At 44.8% G+C, this 15,583-nt stretch overlaps 1 protein-coding gene across 7 annotated transcripts in view; it reads right to left on the reverse strand.

Annotated features, from left to right (window-relative positions):
* Window positions 1-1,016: 1,016 nt before the first annotated feature.
* The window catches only part of SLC20A2 (solute carrier family 20 member 2), a 56,880-nt gene continuing 42,313 nt past the window's right edge, over window positions 1,017-15,583 (reverse strand). For 5 of the 7 annotated variants that reach the window (XM_063156493.1, XM_063156495.1, XM_063156492.1 and 2 more), the window contains 3 exons: window positions 9,007-9,192; window positions 8,214-8,298; window positions 1,017-2,669 (listed from right to left, as the gene is read on the reverse strand). In XM_063156493.1, the coding sequence (XP_063012563.1) occupies window positions 2,505-2,669; window positions 8,214-8,298; window positions 9,007-9,192 (436 nt within the window). In that variant the 3' untranslated portion in view covers window positions 1,017-2,504. Of the gene's footprint in view, window positions 2,670-7,629; window positions 7,715-8,213; window positions 8,299-9,006; window positions 9,193-15,583 lie in introns of all 7 variants that reach the window. The other 2 variants (XR_010027760.1, XM_063156497.1) reach the window with 2 other exon arrangements.

Below are 15,583 nucleotides of genomic sequence, written 5' to 3' on the forward strand. Positions count from 1 at the left end.
TCCGATGCTGCTGAAAAAATGCAAATCGCCCACCTTCTCTTGAGCTGAAAACAGACCCATTTTGATTGCTGCCTGGGCAAAGGGAGTTTTAACTGTGCCCATATTTGCACCATGTTTCAGCAGTTGTGCAGATTCTGCTTCTCTGGGGTGTCAAAGGACACCTCTGTGGTGTGAAGAAAGTCGCTTTGGATTCTCCATCTCCCTCCACAGTGAAGGTTATTGTAGCTGGGGCAGGAATATTTTGGAGGTCCTCCCTTGCCAGCCATTTCCTTCACAGCAGTTTTATTTATATATCTGTGTGTTGACAGACACCCAGCTGTGTGTGCTGGGGGATTATCACATACCCCCAGAGTTGGCACAGCCTCTGCATGCTGCCTGTGTCTGGCAGGGCTGCAGCTGCGTCCCTGCCACTGGAGAGAGAGAACTCTGGTTTGTCTCTGTAGATAAAACAAGGTGGGAAGTTGCTGGGCCACTGGGCAGGCATTTCTTTATGCAAGCGCTAAGATAAGGAGAGCTCTTCCACCCTTTTCCACAGCTCCCAAATTTTCTCTGTGCATTTACTGACTGCTCTGGGCATTCAGCTGCTGCCCACCCATCCCACCCATTTGCCAGCACTATTTATAGCACAGCTCTAGGGTTTCAGAGGGGTTGGAAACCGAGCAGCACGCTGCCATGGCAATAGGGATGCTTCCAGAGCCTCAGGAAGAGAGCCAGGGTGAGGGAGGCAGCTGGAGGCAGCGAGTGCCCAGGCAATGTGTCTGAAGCAGCCCACGAGCCCCCGAAGCTCGACCGAGAGACGCCTGTGAGCCGAGCCCGGGCAGAGCTGGCTGGGCTCTGGGGCTGCCAGGACAGCAGGAGAAAAGGGAGGTTTTGTCAGCGCCACACAGAGCACGGTTTGATCCCACTGACCACGGCACACAAAGGACAAAGGGCGGCAGATGCCAAGGAGTAGGCTTTAACTGCCCAGGGAGCCTTCCCGTTACAGCTGAGTAACACTCCAGAAACGCAAGAGGCACTTATAGGGGCTGTTTATCTTTTTATTATAAATTTGGTATGAATGACCAATGGAAAAATCACAATGGAGTACCAAGAACATTTTATCAAAATTTTAGCAGCATTTAAACAGTAATAGATTCCCAACCTCCTCTGGGCACCCCTTGCCCTTTGCCTCCCACGCATAAATCAGTAACTTTCACTCAAATGTGCTTTCCAAAGGCGTGCAGGGGATGTAGCTGGCCATTTTCCCCTGAGCTGCCGTGAAAAAAATCTCATCCCAAATGCTGGTTACCATCCAACCTCCATCCACACAGGGCCAGGCACCCGTCCCCTCCCTGCTGCAGGAGCACAGCAGGAGGCTGGCTGGCTGCGGCTGGCACGGCGCTTGCCAGGGGGGAGGCAGCACCTGCTCACGCCCTCCCTGCATGGATCAGCACTCCCGTGGGCGCCCATGGCCGCCAGGCACAAAGCCAGGGCTGAGCCCTGTCCCGCCGCTGCTGCCCGTCCCTCTGCACGCGGGGGTGCCCCAGGCCCCGCTCCTGTACCTGAGAGTGCGCTGTGTCTGATGGAGAGGAGGAGGAGGGAGGCTGGCGCTCCGCAGGAACCCACAGCAGGGCAGCCGGGAGCTGAGACTTGAAGGGGGAAGGTAGAAGGTGAGCAGTGAGATACTCGAGTATCAACCCACAGAATGAAGTCAGTCTACTATCAGCTAATGTGGAGAGCCATGGGCTGCCTACTAAGTACGAGAACTAATTTTTTGTGTGCGCTTTTCTTTTTTAAAGTTACATTAAGACATGAACAGTACTACCCCGGCCTCACTTGCCAGAGCTCGGTGAAACAACGTTGAATCAGAGGTGGGGAAACACAACACACGTGGAGACAACAACATAATACCGGCAAGCTATTCCCCTGCTTCTTTGGTACTTCCTAAACTTTCTTATCCAAAATATATAAGGGAAATGCACCATTTAAAAGTTACTGTTCATAAGTATTTACACAGCCATAACCATCACGCTATGATACACGAAAATCAGTATGATATGAACAAAGTTATTTCATGAAAAGCACTTCTGCACATTTTATTTTGTTCCAGTATCTTAATAGCTTTTAAAAAAGTCATGTATTACGCAGTCCTGTACCTCGCTTCTTCTTATATCAAATGGACAAGAAACATTTCCTAATTCATACTCTTCTTCAAAAGATTAAAAAATAGCCACCAAAATGATACACTATGTACAAATTTTACTAAATATTAAGTTCTAGGCAATTATTTTCACCCCACTGATGATATAACTTAGGTATTGTTACCTACTATATGCATATATATTTCTTTAATATATAAGAAATGGCACCACATCACCATGTCACCAATATGACACATTGTTATGTACAGTAGATAAGAAGTTAGGTATGGAAGATGGATCCTCTCCGACTGCTTCTTTCACGGGAACGCTTCTCCCATGGGCTGTAGCTCGGCCATTTCCCCTTTTCCCAGCAGAGGAAGCTCCTCAGATGTAAGGCAGGATCCCGTACATCAGCAGCGCCATCACGCCGGCGCTGAACAGGCCGGCCACGGGCACAGTCACAAACCAGGCCAGGAAGATGTTGCGGAACAGGCGCCAGTCCACGGCTTTCTTGGAGCGGATCCAGCCCACGGCCACCACAGAGCCAACCTTGGGAGCGTGGGGAAGAGAGAGGGAGGCAGGGGGTGAGGGGTCGGTCTGAGCACCTGTAACATGCCCACGGCCACACCAATGCCAGTCAGCTGATACCAAGTGATGCCCTGAGGTAAAGGAGCCCCTGAGGATGACAATGGCGCTGTCCTGGTGTGGTAGCAGGAAGGTGACACTTCCAGGCTACTTAAACCTTTGTTTTTCAATGCTGTCCTATTTTTCATGGGTCTTGGGGTCAGCCAAAGGCAATAAACTATGTTGGTGAGTTTTTCTCTGCCCTGCTAACTCCTAAATGAGCCTTCAGTGCAACTGAGGCAGCCCTACACCTGACTCAGTCCATGGGGGAGAGAGCAAGAGTCCAGTGACTGTGGTCTGATTGCAATTTAAATCAGGAAAACACCAGGAAAGCTGTTTCTAAGGCTCTGCTGTAGAGCATCTCATGGGGCAGGCCAGGACAGCTAGTATGGCTCCTGTCCCACTGCCTGTCCTCTTGCTGGTTTGGGATGCCCTGCCTGTTCTGCCTCTCTGTGCAGCTCACAGCCCAGCCTCAAAACACCACATCCACATTCCAGTACTGCAGGCCACAAACAGGATGGCAGGGGCAGGGTAAAAGCAGCTGAGCCCACCCTGTGGCAGCGATGGTGCCTTGGCAGGGGGCAGAAAGGCAGGGCAGGCTTAGACCCAGTACATCAAACCCATCGATCTGAGCCCTGTGAGGTAAACAAAGCATCCAGAACTAAAATCCTGTCTTGCAGAAAAAGGCACCAGACTATATTATGGGGCACACTAACTGTCCAGACACCAAGAGGATCATGGGGAATGGATAAAACACCAAGATATCCTTCAAAGACATTACCACCAGGGCAGCTGGGTAGGTCAGTGGTTTTGTAGACAAAACACACTGTGTTATGGGCAAAGCTGCAACCTTTTCTTCCTTCAAAGGTATTTTCACTTTATAAACTCAGGTATAAACCCAGCATATCAGTTTTTAAGAAAAAAAAAATGGACTGAGAAAAACATTTTCAATGAAAAATGATACAAGAATTTCATAAAGACTACATTTTCTTTCCGCCCTGGAAGTGCTTTCCATGCTGTTAGCAAAAACAGTGTAAGTCTATTCAAAGTGCACAGTAAAGCAGCAAGAAATGTGGAAGAAACGTCCTGTTTTGAAGGTAAGGAAACTCCAAGACACAGCTGGGCATGTGCTCCCTGAAGTGCCATCCCTGCCTCCCTGCTTATTTTCTTAATGGGAGTATCAGTCCCTGCCTAGAGATCAAAAGATGGGTTGCTCCCCTTGCACAGAGCCAGGAAAATGATACATGCCAGGAGTACAGGGAATCAGGGATAGATAGCTGGGGATATAAAATCTGCATGTTTTGCTAACACCTGTTCAGCTTCTAACTACTGCTAAACATTTCTTTTTGGAGAAGAGTTACTTGTGGAAGACCCTGTAACTCTAGGGGGCCTGTGACAGAACAAGGGAAAACTAAACTTGATATTCTATGAACAATAAGGTCTCTGTTGAAAATTTGACCCAAAAATGACATTTGTTGGATATTTCATCTGAATACTCCTGGAGTGATCAATATGCTGTTCTGCAATTAGGAGGGCTAAGTGTGCTGAGGAGGTGGAGGTGTACTTAGGTGAAGAGGAACCCCACACTTGTGACTACATCAAAGTATTAACCCAAGAAAAGAGCATTTGGGTTTTCAGCAGCTCAGCTGTTAGGCTCAGCTTTACATTTGGTGTGTGTTACTTATTGAGCAAGGCTGCAGTCTACGTACGCTAATCCCCAAATCCTTCCTGAAACTGAAATGGTATCAGCAATGATGGCATTGGCAATCTGTTTTAAACATTATTAAAGTTTAGTTTATTAATAGTGATTTTTGATAGACTAGAGGTTAGGAGAGAATCTAATCCTTGGGTGTAGGCACACTACACCTTCTGTAGAATTTCAGATGGTATCTACTTTGAGATTGGTTTGAAACCAGTGCAGTTTGCCTTCAGTATGCTCTGCTTAAAGCATTACAGAAATGCTTTTGGCTCTCTTGTTCCTGTGCAATGCTGTATAATAAGAACACACAGAACATGATAATTCAATCATAGCAACAGAAAATATTTTTCAAAACCGCAAAATCATAATGGCAAAATGGAGCTGGCAGAATGACCTCAGCAAAGTCACTTTTGCAGAGGAAAAGCATTTAACTGCTGCACTCTAATTTTATCTTACATGAACACACTCTGGTACAGCTAAGAAATGCCTATTTCTAAATCTCCAATCTGAGAACAAAAAACAGGCACTCTAAGACTCTGTGTGATCATTTGCCCACCTGGGCAGCAGAAAGGGAAGGAATGCATTCCCACCCTCTGGCTTTCCAGTGCTAAATCCCAGGGGAGGTTGAACTGGCGCAGCCAGAGCAATGTGGCTACTGCATTCACACCCACAAATTCCTCTGAGGCTCAAAAGATAAGGTCTTTCCTCCAAGCCCTCTTGACTTGGAGGCTTTCAAGGGTCTTTCCTCTCCTCTTGGACCTGTGGCAAAGATGAAGGTGCAGTTCAGGCTCTCAGCAGGCACTGAGAGTGAAAACGCTGCTTGGCCATTGATGTGGGACAGGCACATGGGGCAGTGACACCTCATAGAGACCAAAGGCTCTGGTTTAGGACCAAAGGCAGGTCCTGATCTGAGAGGGCTTTACAAACATTTCCCAGAAGCTAAATGCTTTTATTCCTGCTACCAATCTCCAGTTTGCCACCGCATCTGCTGTGAGATCTGAAAACTGCTGCTCCGAGCTTCAGACTTGGTCTCCATTTTTCATTACAGTCTACTGTTTCACTTCAAAAAGGTTTCCCTCCACCTCATCTGTTTCATGCTGCTCCTTATCTGCCATCAGTTTATCCAGCTGCTGCACACTTAGGTGACTGACACCCCTTCAGAAGGGTTCCACTCAAGCAAATGCTATTTTGCAGTGGAGCAAATATTGAGGAAAAGAATAAATCCCAATCCCTGATGCTGGAGGCTCAAGATTATGCTCACCTCAAACTTGTTTTCTTTTGGATTTCTAAGGCAAAATAATTTTTCTGCTGATTTTTAAGAAGGCGTTTTTGACTCGGTGTTTGACAGCACTTTCAGCAAGGCATTTTCACATGGACCAAATGATATTTAACAATTCTTTTATCCCTTCCCTGGCCCTCAAAGAAAGCAAGGAATACAAGAATACATCAGTTACAAGTGTTTGCTTTATCTTGTGTTGCTTGTTTAGGATTTTTCAACTCAGGATCTCATTTTGCTGAAACACAGAGTCAGTTATAATAACATGACATCCCTGGAACAGTCTAATCCTATTGCAAAGTGGATCTTCCCATTAAGAATGATCCATCTAATGAGATACAGCAAGCTACAGGGAACAGACACAGACTAACCACATTAGCTGCTTTTATGGAAGTATTTTTAAAAAAAGAACTATTTTGCTCTGCAGTTAGAAAAGACCAAGCTTTTAGCTGCATTGAGTGAATGAATACCCCTCTCATTAGCTTCTGGCTTCAAAGACATTTTCTTTTTAAATTCAGTCTATTTGTTTGGACCAAAGTATGTTTTCTCTTTTACAACAGTTGGCTAGAAGTGTTTCAGGCACGCAACTGGGATAATCAAAGCTGTATTATTCTCCCTGGCAAATTCTTCATCATGCATTTGATATACCAGTCAGCCTAAAGGGAGGTGGTTTCAGGCTAGCATTTTTAGAAGTGGATAACATTGTTATTATTTTTCCCCTCCCTGCCTTATTCAGAGGAACCAGAGTTCTGTCAATGCCAGGAAATCTGAACAGCCTTTCAGAGCAGCTCAGTCTTGGCTGCTTCTCAAAGACCACCAGGGTAAAAGAACTAAATGATTTTGCAATAGAGGAAGGCTTTCTGAAGAAATGGTTTGCACTAGAAAAAGGCGAATTGAACCAACTTTGGGCATTTTGCAGGATGTGCGGATTTCATTGACTCTTTTACTGGAAAGCAGGTCAATGTCACAGGCAAGGCTGCCAGGCTTCTTGCCAGCCTGCCTGCCATGCCATGGAGCAGTTATCCCCGGAAACCTGCCTGCCCCAGCCCCAGCCAGGGGCTCCCCAGGCTGCAGCAGGGAATCCTACAGGCACTGTCTTTTTTTAGGACTTTGTCTTGGTGGTGTGCAATGATGCAGAGGCACTGCCATTCTGGGTTCTCTGATTTTGGAGGGGCTTCCCCACATCCTGCCAGAGGGTGAAAGAAACAAACAGCTCTGCACATCCAGGAGCTTGAGAGTCCATGGAGAAACAAAAGGAAAAAAGACAGGATATTTGACCTGAGAATTTCCCAGGGAACAAAATTCCAGATTCCCATTATGATCTTCCAGTAGTGTAAATGTCCACAAGCTCCCTCTTGTCTACAAGCTATACAAATGTCTTCATGACACAATTAAATTGTGCTCATTACCCAGCCTGTATCTATACTACAAAGCGCTCTTTAAAAAAAAAAAAAAAACCAAACAAAAAAGCAAAGTATTTTGTTCAAAGGACTAATTACAAGGGCCAGATTCTGTATTACAATGCACAAAAGTGAGGACAATTGGGTTTAAAAGAAGAGAGACATTAAAATATTAGCTTCATGATGTAGCAGTGTTTTTCATACAGGTGGTTTTAAAATACACGTAACTGGGTTCACACAGGCTACGAATCTATGTTATTTTAATATGTCTATATTAGTTCAATACAACCATGTAGGAGTGAAAGACAGTCCAGACTTTTGTGCAATTAGTTAAAATGCTGACTTTGCTTGGCTGTACTGCCTTTAAAAGCGGGCCCCGTTATTTTGCGGTCACGGTCTGCAGGGCACGGCACAGTGAAGGCAATCTGCAACAGTCGGTATCTCCCAGATTTTGTTATGGTTTGTCCTAGTGATGTGATTTACTGATAGTATCACTGCAAACTCCAATACCTTGCAATGGGTGGAGCTTATTGGAATACCCACATTTGAGGCTACAAGTACCGTTAGCGCACACATTACTTCAATGCAAAATCCACTGTGAAGAAATAAAAAAAAAAAAAAAGACAGATGGAAAACCTGTAGTAAAAGAGTTATATGCAGGAAATCCCATGCCATGCACTTATCAAGAAAAGTCAAGTAAAAATGATGAATGGTGCGCAGCCTCTGAACAAGGGAGAAATGTTACCCGACCAGGTTCAAATGGCACCATCAGAGGAAACCAGGCTCTTCCTCGCAATCGTTTGCTTTAAAATTGAGGTCAGGCTTTTGCAAGCGCTATTCTTCTTCACCAGCAGCTATGGGGTTTATGCTGTGGCCAATTTCAGTGACTTTAATGTGACAACTCCAACACATTTTCTGGAAGCTTGATTACTTTCCCACGCTGCTGGCGTGACCAAGATGAGGCACCCCTACCTAACCATCCTCTGCCAGCGGCTGCTTTCCCCTCACGGTGCCATTATCCCTGGCTCGAGCAGCACAATTTTAAGATGAATAGTCCAGACTGCCTTGACTGCAGTCGCTGGGCAAAGGCATACCTTGCAGTGTGTAGTACTGACAGGAAGTCCAACATTGGAAGCTACCACAACTGTGAACGCCGAAGCCAACTCAATAGTGAATCCACTGCGGGAAGCATAAGAAAACACTTCACAATCACTCTTTGCATCAGCTCGGACTGATACCATGCAGCGTGCCAAAGTCTTACCCGTTTCTTCTTTCGACTCTTATCTCCAACTGATTTTTGGTCATGTGAGTAAGTTAAGAGGACAAGAAAGGGCTGAACAATGGGCAGGGCACAGGCTAGTCATCTGCAGCACCCCGTCTGCGCGGCTCACTGCGTCAAAGACCTCGGCTACTCTACGCTGCTGTGGATCGTGCCTAATTAGTAATTTGGTTAAGTACCAGCAGAGGTCGAGTAGGCATTAAAGACAAAAATTACTGTAATGAATACATATGGGTTTAATGGTCTCAAGCACACTGGGAAAGCCACTGTAATCTTGCCATTTCCAAATGCAACTCCTACCACGCTAATTAGGTCATGAGCACAAGACTCTGCTGCCTGTTCATGCAGACCTCTATGCCTTAAACACATTCAGTATTACAGAGTTATCCTTTTTCCTTCCTCTCTTTTTTTTTCTCATGCTTTCTTTTTCTCCTTTTTCATTTATTTCTTTTTTTTTTCTTTAGAAAGATGGAGAAGTCAAAGCCAGGTTATCATTAAAATCAAAGCACAGCAAATCCAGCAAACTGCATTACAAACAAAATACAGCAACTTCTCAGACTGGCTCACACACAAAGTTCAAACAACCACAATGACACCTGCGGACCTACCTTGACGGTGTGATTGGAGTGAGGTCTTTACCCATAGTCTGGATAACTCTTCTTCCCCAGACCCAGAGGCCCACACAGATGCCAACACCTCCATAGAACAGCAGCCAGATGGGAGTGGATGCCTCCTGCATTACAGCACCTTGCTCGTAGATAAGCCAGAGTGCGACGAGGGGACCGATGGCATTGCTGGAGAAACAGAAACGTGTCACCTGAGTCACAAAAACGCACAGAGTTCCCTTGAAAGAAGTCTGTTATTTTCTGCATGGTTTTTCTTCATCATGGGTGCAGCACTACTCTGACTTGACCCTTTCTCAGTTGGAAAGGGTGCAGCAGGAGACTCTTATCGGGTTGTCCTTTCAGTTGTCACTTCTTCACTGATAACCAGAGCAAGGCCTGAAAGAAATTTCTCTTTTACAAACAGTTTCCTGAAATGTCAGAGTTGGAAGTATCTTGTTATGTTTGGTCTGTGACAAAAATCAGTATTTTTGTCTGTGACAAAAATCAGTACCACGTTGAAACATAAAATTTAACAATTTTACCAACCTCAAATTCTTCCAAAACCTCAATTTACCAAATTTACCAATACCTTAAAATTTACCAATTGAGGAGCAGTGCATCTTTAAAATTCAAGTATCAAATTAGCTCTTTTTATCAAAGAGGGGAAAATAATGAGCAAAATTACCATCACAGACAAGAATATAGAAATATTATCTAGCTTGACAGCCCATAACGTTTGGGATTTGATCTGAGTGCAGCTGGGAAGGTGACTTAGTTATCTTCAAAGATGTTGTAGAGTGAGTTGGACTGGATCAGAGAGGAGCCCTTGGTGACACAGAGTTGAAGTAAGCCCTTTTTGCTGCTACTGTCTGGAAAAACATTGGAAGTCAGCAGCACTGAAGTCCCCACTCTTAACGCAGGTCATCTGATACTCATGTCTGGAGTCAGACTTCTGGCTCTGTTTATTCTAAAAAAGCATCAAGTTTCTAGACAGAAACTTCTAGCTAGAAGAAAAAACTTAAAAGCCAGTATCCAATTACTTTGGAGGCGTAAATAGTAAAAAGCAGATAAGAATTTCAACATCCCTTTTGTTTTCAGCTCTTTTACTAAACCAAGTAGCTACTTGCCTTGCTGAGCAGCATTTATTCACCAAATAACTAGAGAAGCAATGCTATATTTATGTCTAAATAAGAGTGAGAAAAGCAGAACAAACCTGACCAATGTCATTCCAAAAATATGAAAACTATCAGGGAAGCTCCCCTCTTTGTAAACCAATAGGAAAGCAGGTCACAATGAGCACTGCAGGCAGGAAGGACTGACAGCCATGCTCGCCCTGGAGCCAGGACCTGCTAAATTTAGCTCCTGGTCCCACTCCAAAGCACACAGATGGAGTAAGGGCCAGTTTTAATGTCAAATGTTGTGCAAACCAGGCCACTGTACATGCCAGTTAACAATTTCCTTCAATCCTGTCTTTACCAGATATGAGGTGCCAGGGGCTGAGTGGTGATTGCCAAGAGACAAGGGCCACCAGCAGCCCAAAGCTGGCACATCTCAGCAACACAGGACCCTCCTGCCTTCATCTGGCCCTTGAGAAATTGAGCTCTGAGCCCTGAGAAGTGATCCTGAAGCAAAGTAATAAGGAAAAGCTTTTCCCTCGTAAACACACACAGCAACGGTCAAGCTGCGAGGGAAATGAAAGTAGCTAAAAATGCTCTTAGCTATAAAAAAGAATTACTAATTTTTACAGATTTTGAGGAAAATCCTGAAAATAAATTAGTGAGCTAACATGAATAATAAAATCCAGTGGGTTTGAAGACACTGGGTAGTACAATGAAGAACTAAAGACTCTAAATAAAGAGTGATTTTGATTAGCTAGAACACTTTAAAACTCTGTTCTGATACTGTGCCCAAGTAAGCATTCAATTAGTTCAGTTTTGAAAAGACAGTATGTGAAAAGTCCTTAGGGCCTAAATGCAAGAATTATTTTACTTCCATGGAAGAAGAGATTATTGACTGAAACACTTCTAATATTTTGAAATCAACCTGAAATTGTTTTTCCAGTGTTTTCAGGTGTGGATTAAATTACTTGCACACTTAAATGCCTTCTTGAGCACAGAAAAAGAAAGTAATTCAATGTAGGAAGGTACACGAATAAACTGATGGATGCTGAAGGATGGATAAAGGCAAATAATACATTGATCAGATGAATAAAGGCAAAACTGATCATCCCTTTTTATAGTGCTGTATGACATGGAAAAAAACTTCCCTGTTGAAAATAACAGCCACATTTGAAGTGAGATCAGGCACTGATTCCTGACTGTTCTGAAGAAATTATGCATATGTATTTGTCAGTCCCTACGTAAATGAAAAGGCAGAAAAGGCTCCCAAAACTGCAGCAGCAAACTATGCTCTTCCATATCAAAGCCCAGTCTTAATTGTTTGCAAATGCTACACCTCTGTGAATCAACAAAGCTTAATTCTTGAGGAAAATGTTCTTATTTGTGGCAAGGGAAGACAAGCCAAAAGTCTGCTGACTTATGCTCGGCCTCAGAGAATCTGAGTGGCTGATTCTGTCCAACAGAGCAGAAGAGATGACACTGCTGCCCACAGAGGCAGCATTTCTGATACCTTCCCTGTAAGAAAAGAAAGCCAAACATCACTGGATGTGCTGATGATAGGCTTGGAAAGGCAAAAAGGTAAAAACTAACCTCATTTTACTTTGTGGGTGTCTGCATCACTGGTTATCTATACCGGAGGGACATTTTTCCTCTCCCAGTAAATCATTTTCAATGGGACTTAAATGCTCAGCTCTTAGGGAGAGTGGCATGTCCCAGCCTGAATATCTGCAAGTGGCTACAAACAGCAACAACAGTGGCTTGAATCTAGCACCACAACAGCTTTCCAAGGGGCTCCTTCAGCTTCCAAACTTGTCCAGGAGGTGCATTCCAAGGGGCCTGTGGTATCAATGCTCCCCATGCCAATGGAAAACACCTCTAGAAGAAGCTGCTGGGCCTGTCCCACCATGAAACTGCCAACAGCTCACAGCAAATGGGCCTGACTCAGGCACTGCAGAGACTATCATCTTGGCTCTGCACAGAGGTAGAAGACAAAAAGCCACTCCCAACAGCACAGTAAGAGAGGGCAAGGGAGAAACAACGCACTAAAAAAACCCAGCAACAAAAAAGGCATTGTTAGATAAGACAGTTTGCTTAACAGATGTCTCCTACAGCTGAGTGACTAACCAGATGAACCACAAGGATGCTGGCTAGACTGGGATGTGGCTTTCACAGTATTTCCCACTAGTTCTAGCTCACTTGATTCAGGACATGACTAGCAGGAAAGCAGACCTCAAATCTTCCATGCATTTGGCTAAGACTCACTTCACAAGTCTATTTTCCATAAGTTATTTTCTCTTACTCTCCCACCCAGGTTTCTACTTACCGTAACTAACTCTCCTTTCTGCTGGAGCTCCACATCTTATCCATGGCAGTTTAGAGAAGAAAAAATGGTCACACAAGGGCTCTGAACCCCCATCCACACCTATTTATATGTAAAACTGCCCTCAGGTTCCTATGAAACTGAAGTGCTTTAAAGAATTTGCTGTATTATCTACCTGTTGGGTTTAAAACAGAAAATAGGCTGCTCCTGTCATGGTATTACTTTAATTTTGCACACCTAATACACACTTTCCCACTGAGCACAAGGGGGTGGCCAATAGAGTTAATTTTAGGATGAGTTTATAAAACGTTATATAAGAAGCCCAACTCCTGAGCCTGCCTGCTGCAAAGTGTATTCTCACATCCAGCACCTTCCCCAGCTCTGCTGGGCTCCCCCAGCCCCGTCACTCGCAGGGCACAGCTGGGGTGCTGCACAGGGGCTGTTTGCCTTCCCTGGAGGTGCACTGCAGGATTTCATGCCACCCAGAGCAGCACTTGCACGGGCAGAGGTGTTCCATGGGGCTCACTGGGGGGCTGCTCCGTGCCTCTGAGGTGCTGCCTGACCCTCGGGATGGTTTTGCTGGCGCTCTCAGCTAACGTGAATTGGCACAATTCTCTTCTGCTGCTGCTGCTCGTGCCAGTTTAGAATCTGTCACACAGCATTTATAAAACTGTTGTGAAAGATAGCATTTGACAGTGAATCTGAACTATAAATAGAGCTGGCTTCTCCTCTCCCCTGTGAGACAGATAGTATTACCAACAAAAATAACCACCCCACATTCAGCTATCATGAGACAGGCTTAGAAATGACAGTTTCCCATGCACACACACACACACAAGCAGAAATTTTTAGGTACCTTTGGGTCACAAGTCCAAGACCTTCTCTGGAGGAATAAGGACTAACACTTTTTTTTTTTTTTTTAGTAAAAAACAAGGGGCTTTTTCCCAGTCATTCAGCCATCAGCTGAATGCTCTGTGACCAAACCCCATCAAGCTTGTAGTAACATGTTATGAAGCAGCAACATTGCTATTTCCTGGCTGCTGTTTGAGGGGAGTAAGTAGTGAGTTGCTCAAAAAGAAAATCTAATTGTATTTGAAAACTACACTCTGAATATTCTTTGTGAATAATGTATAGACTCATTGATGACCATGCTTAGATTCTCTGCCACCTGAAAAAGGAGATTGCTTTTTAGTCCCTTTTTCTAGTTGAGTGAAAGAACCTTGAATTGTACATTATCACAAATTAAAGCTGAATGATGAGCAAAACAGCCATCTGAAAAATCTGTATTAGGTGTCCAAAATTACAATTACAAAATGTCCAGCCATTTGACAATTTCTCAAACCAGGATTTCACAAACAAACCTTCCACTGGGAAAATCAGTGGGAAGATATTTCTAAATAGGCTGCAGTTATGTCTTGAGACATCACCCAGCTGAGCAAGAGTGAAAGAAAGATATGCCTGTAGGTAGCAACAGGAAAAAAAAACATGCTCTAATCTCCAAGGTTATCAGATTATCAGTAGACTTTTATCCTACTTCAAATTACTGGACAGCCTTGACATCTACCACAGCACAATAAAAGTGTGTCAGAGCTGTGCCCTGTGAAGCGCAAGCTTTGGGTGTGTTAATGAGTCAGGGTGGACATGCTTTTATTCCTGCAGCTCATCTCTGTGTCCTGCAAATACTCGCCCTGAACCCCCAGCCCTGGATCCTGCAGGGTTGGGTCTGTGCCCACCAGCATCAGCTTTTCCCCTGGCAAGGCAAGCCCAGGCACGAGCCCTGCTCACAGAGGGATGGGGAGGGATTCCCACACCCACTGCAGACCCCATTTCCTGCTGCTCTTCTCTGACTTGCCTGCATGGCACAACAAAAATGTCCTGTACATGCACAGTTAAGGACAGAAATGAAGATTCACATCCACTTGGGGCACAGGCTGAACTTACAGAATGGACTATTATTAAAAAGGGAAGAAATCAGAAATCAGGCTTCCCTCACTATATATAACAGACAGATTAGCTTCCTAAATATTCGAAGTGATCTTGACTACAGCTCTCAGGGAGGAAATAAGAAATACCTGGTTTGTAATCCAGCCTTACTATAGCTCCTTTAGACTCCTTATTTAGCCAAGAGGCTGAATCCCACTAAGCTCTCCATGTGCAGTGAGATACTGGCAATGCTCTGGCCCTTCCCTCCTTTAATCCCATCGCCTTTACTTTAGGAAGAGAGGGAAAAGGTGAATCCTACTGCTGTTTGTGCACTCTGACCTAAACTCCAGTGAAATTTGTATGAAGGTGAGAGGAGAAAGCTCTTCTCCATGTATTTTGGGCAAGCACACATTTCCTAGTTTCCTCAAGCTGTTTTGCTTTAAAAAGAATTCAGCTTCCCTAAAATCACTGAAAGAATGTGCAGAAATATTTTTTTTAAATTAAATATTTTCACTATAGCTCTGAAATGGTTTAAATCCCTTTGTCAGTAAAGTAGCCTATATTGTTTGGATAATGAGAGGCATTCTTTCTCAAACGTGTGCCATAAACCTGTATGACATTACCTGCAGACTGTAACTCCAATGACCCCTTTTTCCTAATAGCTAAGCACAAATACACAAGGGGAGTCCTGAAGTCCTCCAGAGGAAATTTAATTAGAGCAGACACAGTCCAACAATTTATGCAGCAGGAACTCAGGAAAACTGAGATCCTGTGAAATGGCTGCAGGCAGGTTTCCCCTCCCCAGAGCACCTACCAGCCAGCCTGTCCCTCGGCAGCACAGACACACACAGGGGGTGCCAGGGCCCCTGGTCACCCTGCCCAGCTGCAGCATCTCACCCCTGCCACCATCAGGGCCCTAAATCACCCTTCCTCCACGGGCCCGGGTAGCTGCCTGCCCACACCAGCCAGGGCACACAGGTCATTCTGTCACCCCAGGGTCTCTCCTGTGACAGCAGGAGTGATGGCCTGAAGGAGGAAGGGACAGCAGAGGCTGCCCGTTTACAGGAGAAGGAATCTGTGTGAGGAATGACTGAACACATGCACGGACAGGTGTGGAGGAGTACAAGGCTCAGGCTTTCCTCACAGCATAAACAGCATGTTTTAATCAGCAAAACTCACACTGACCTACAGCCTCTCTCTGTGGGTCATCCTGCTTTGA

This window comes from Melospiza melodia, chromosome 5 (assembly GCF_035770615.1).
Source record: "Melospiza melodia melodia isolate bMelMel2 chromosome 5, bMelMel2.pri, whole genome shotgun sequence".
Classification (NCBI taxonomy): Eukaryota; Metazoa; Chordata; class Aves; order Passeriformes; family Passerellidae; genus Melospiza; species Melospiza melodia.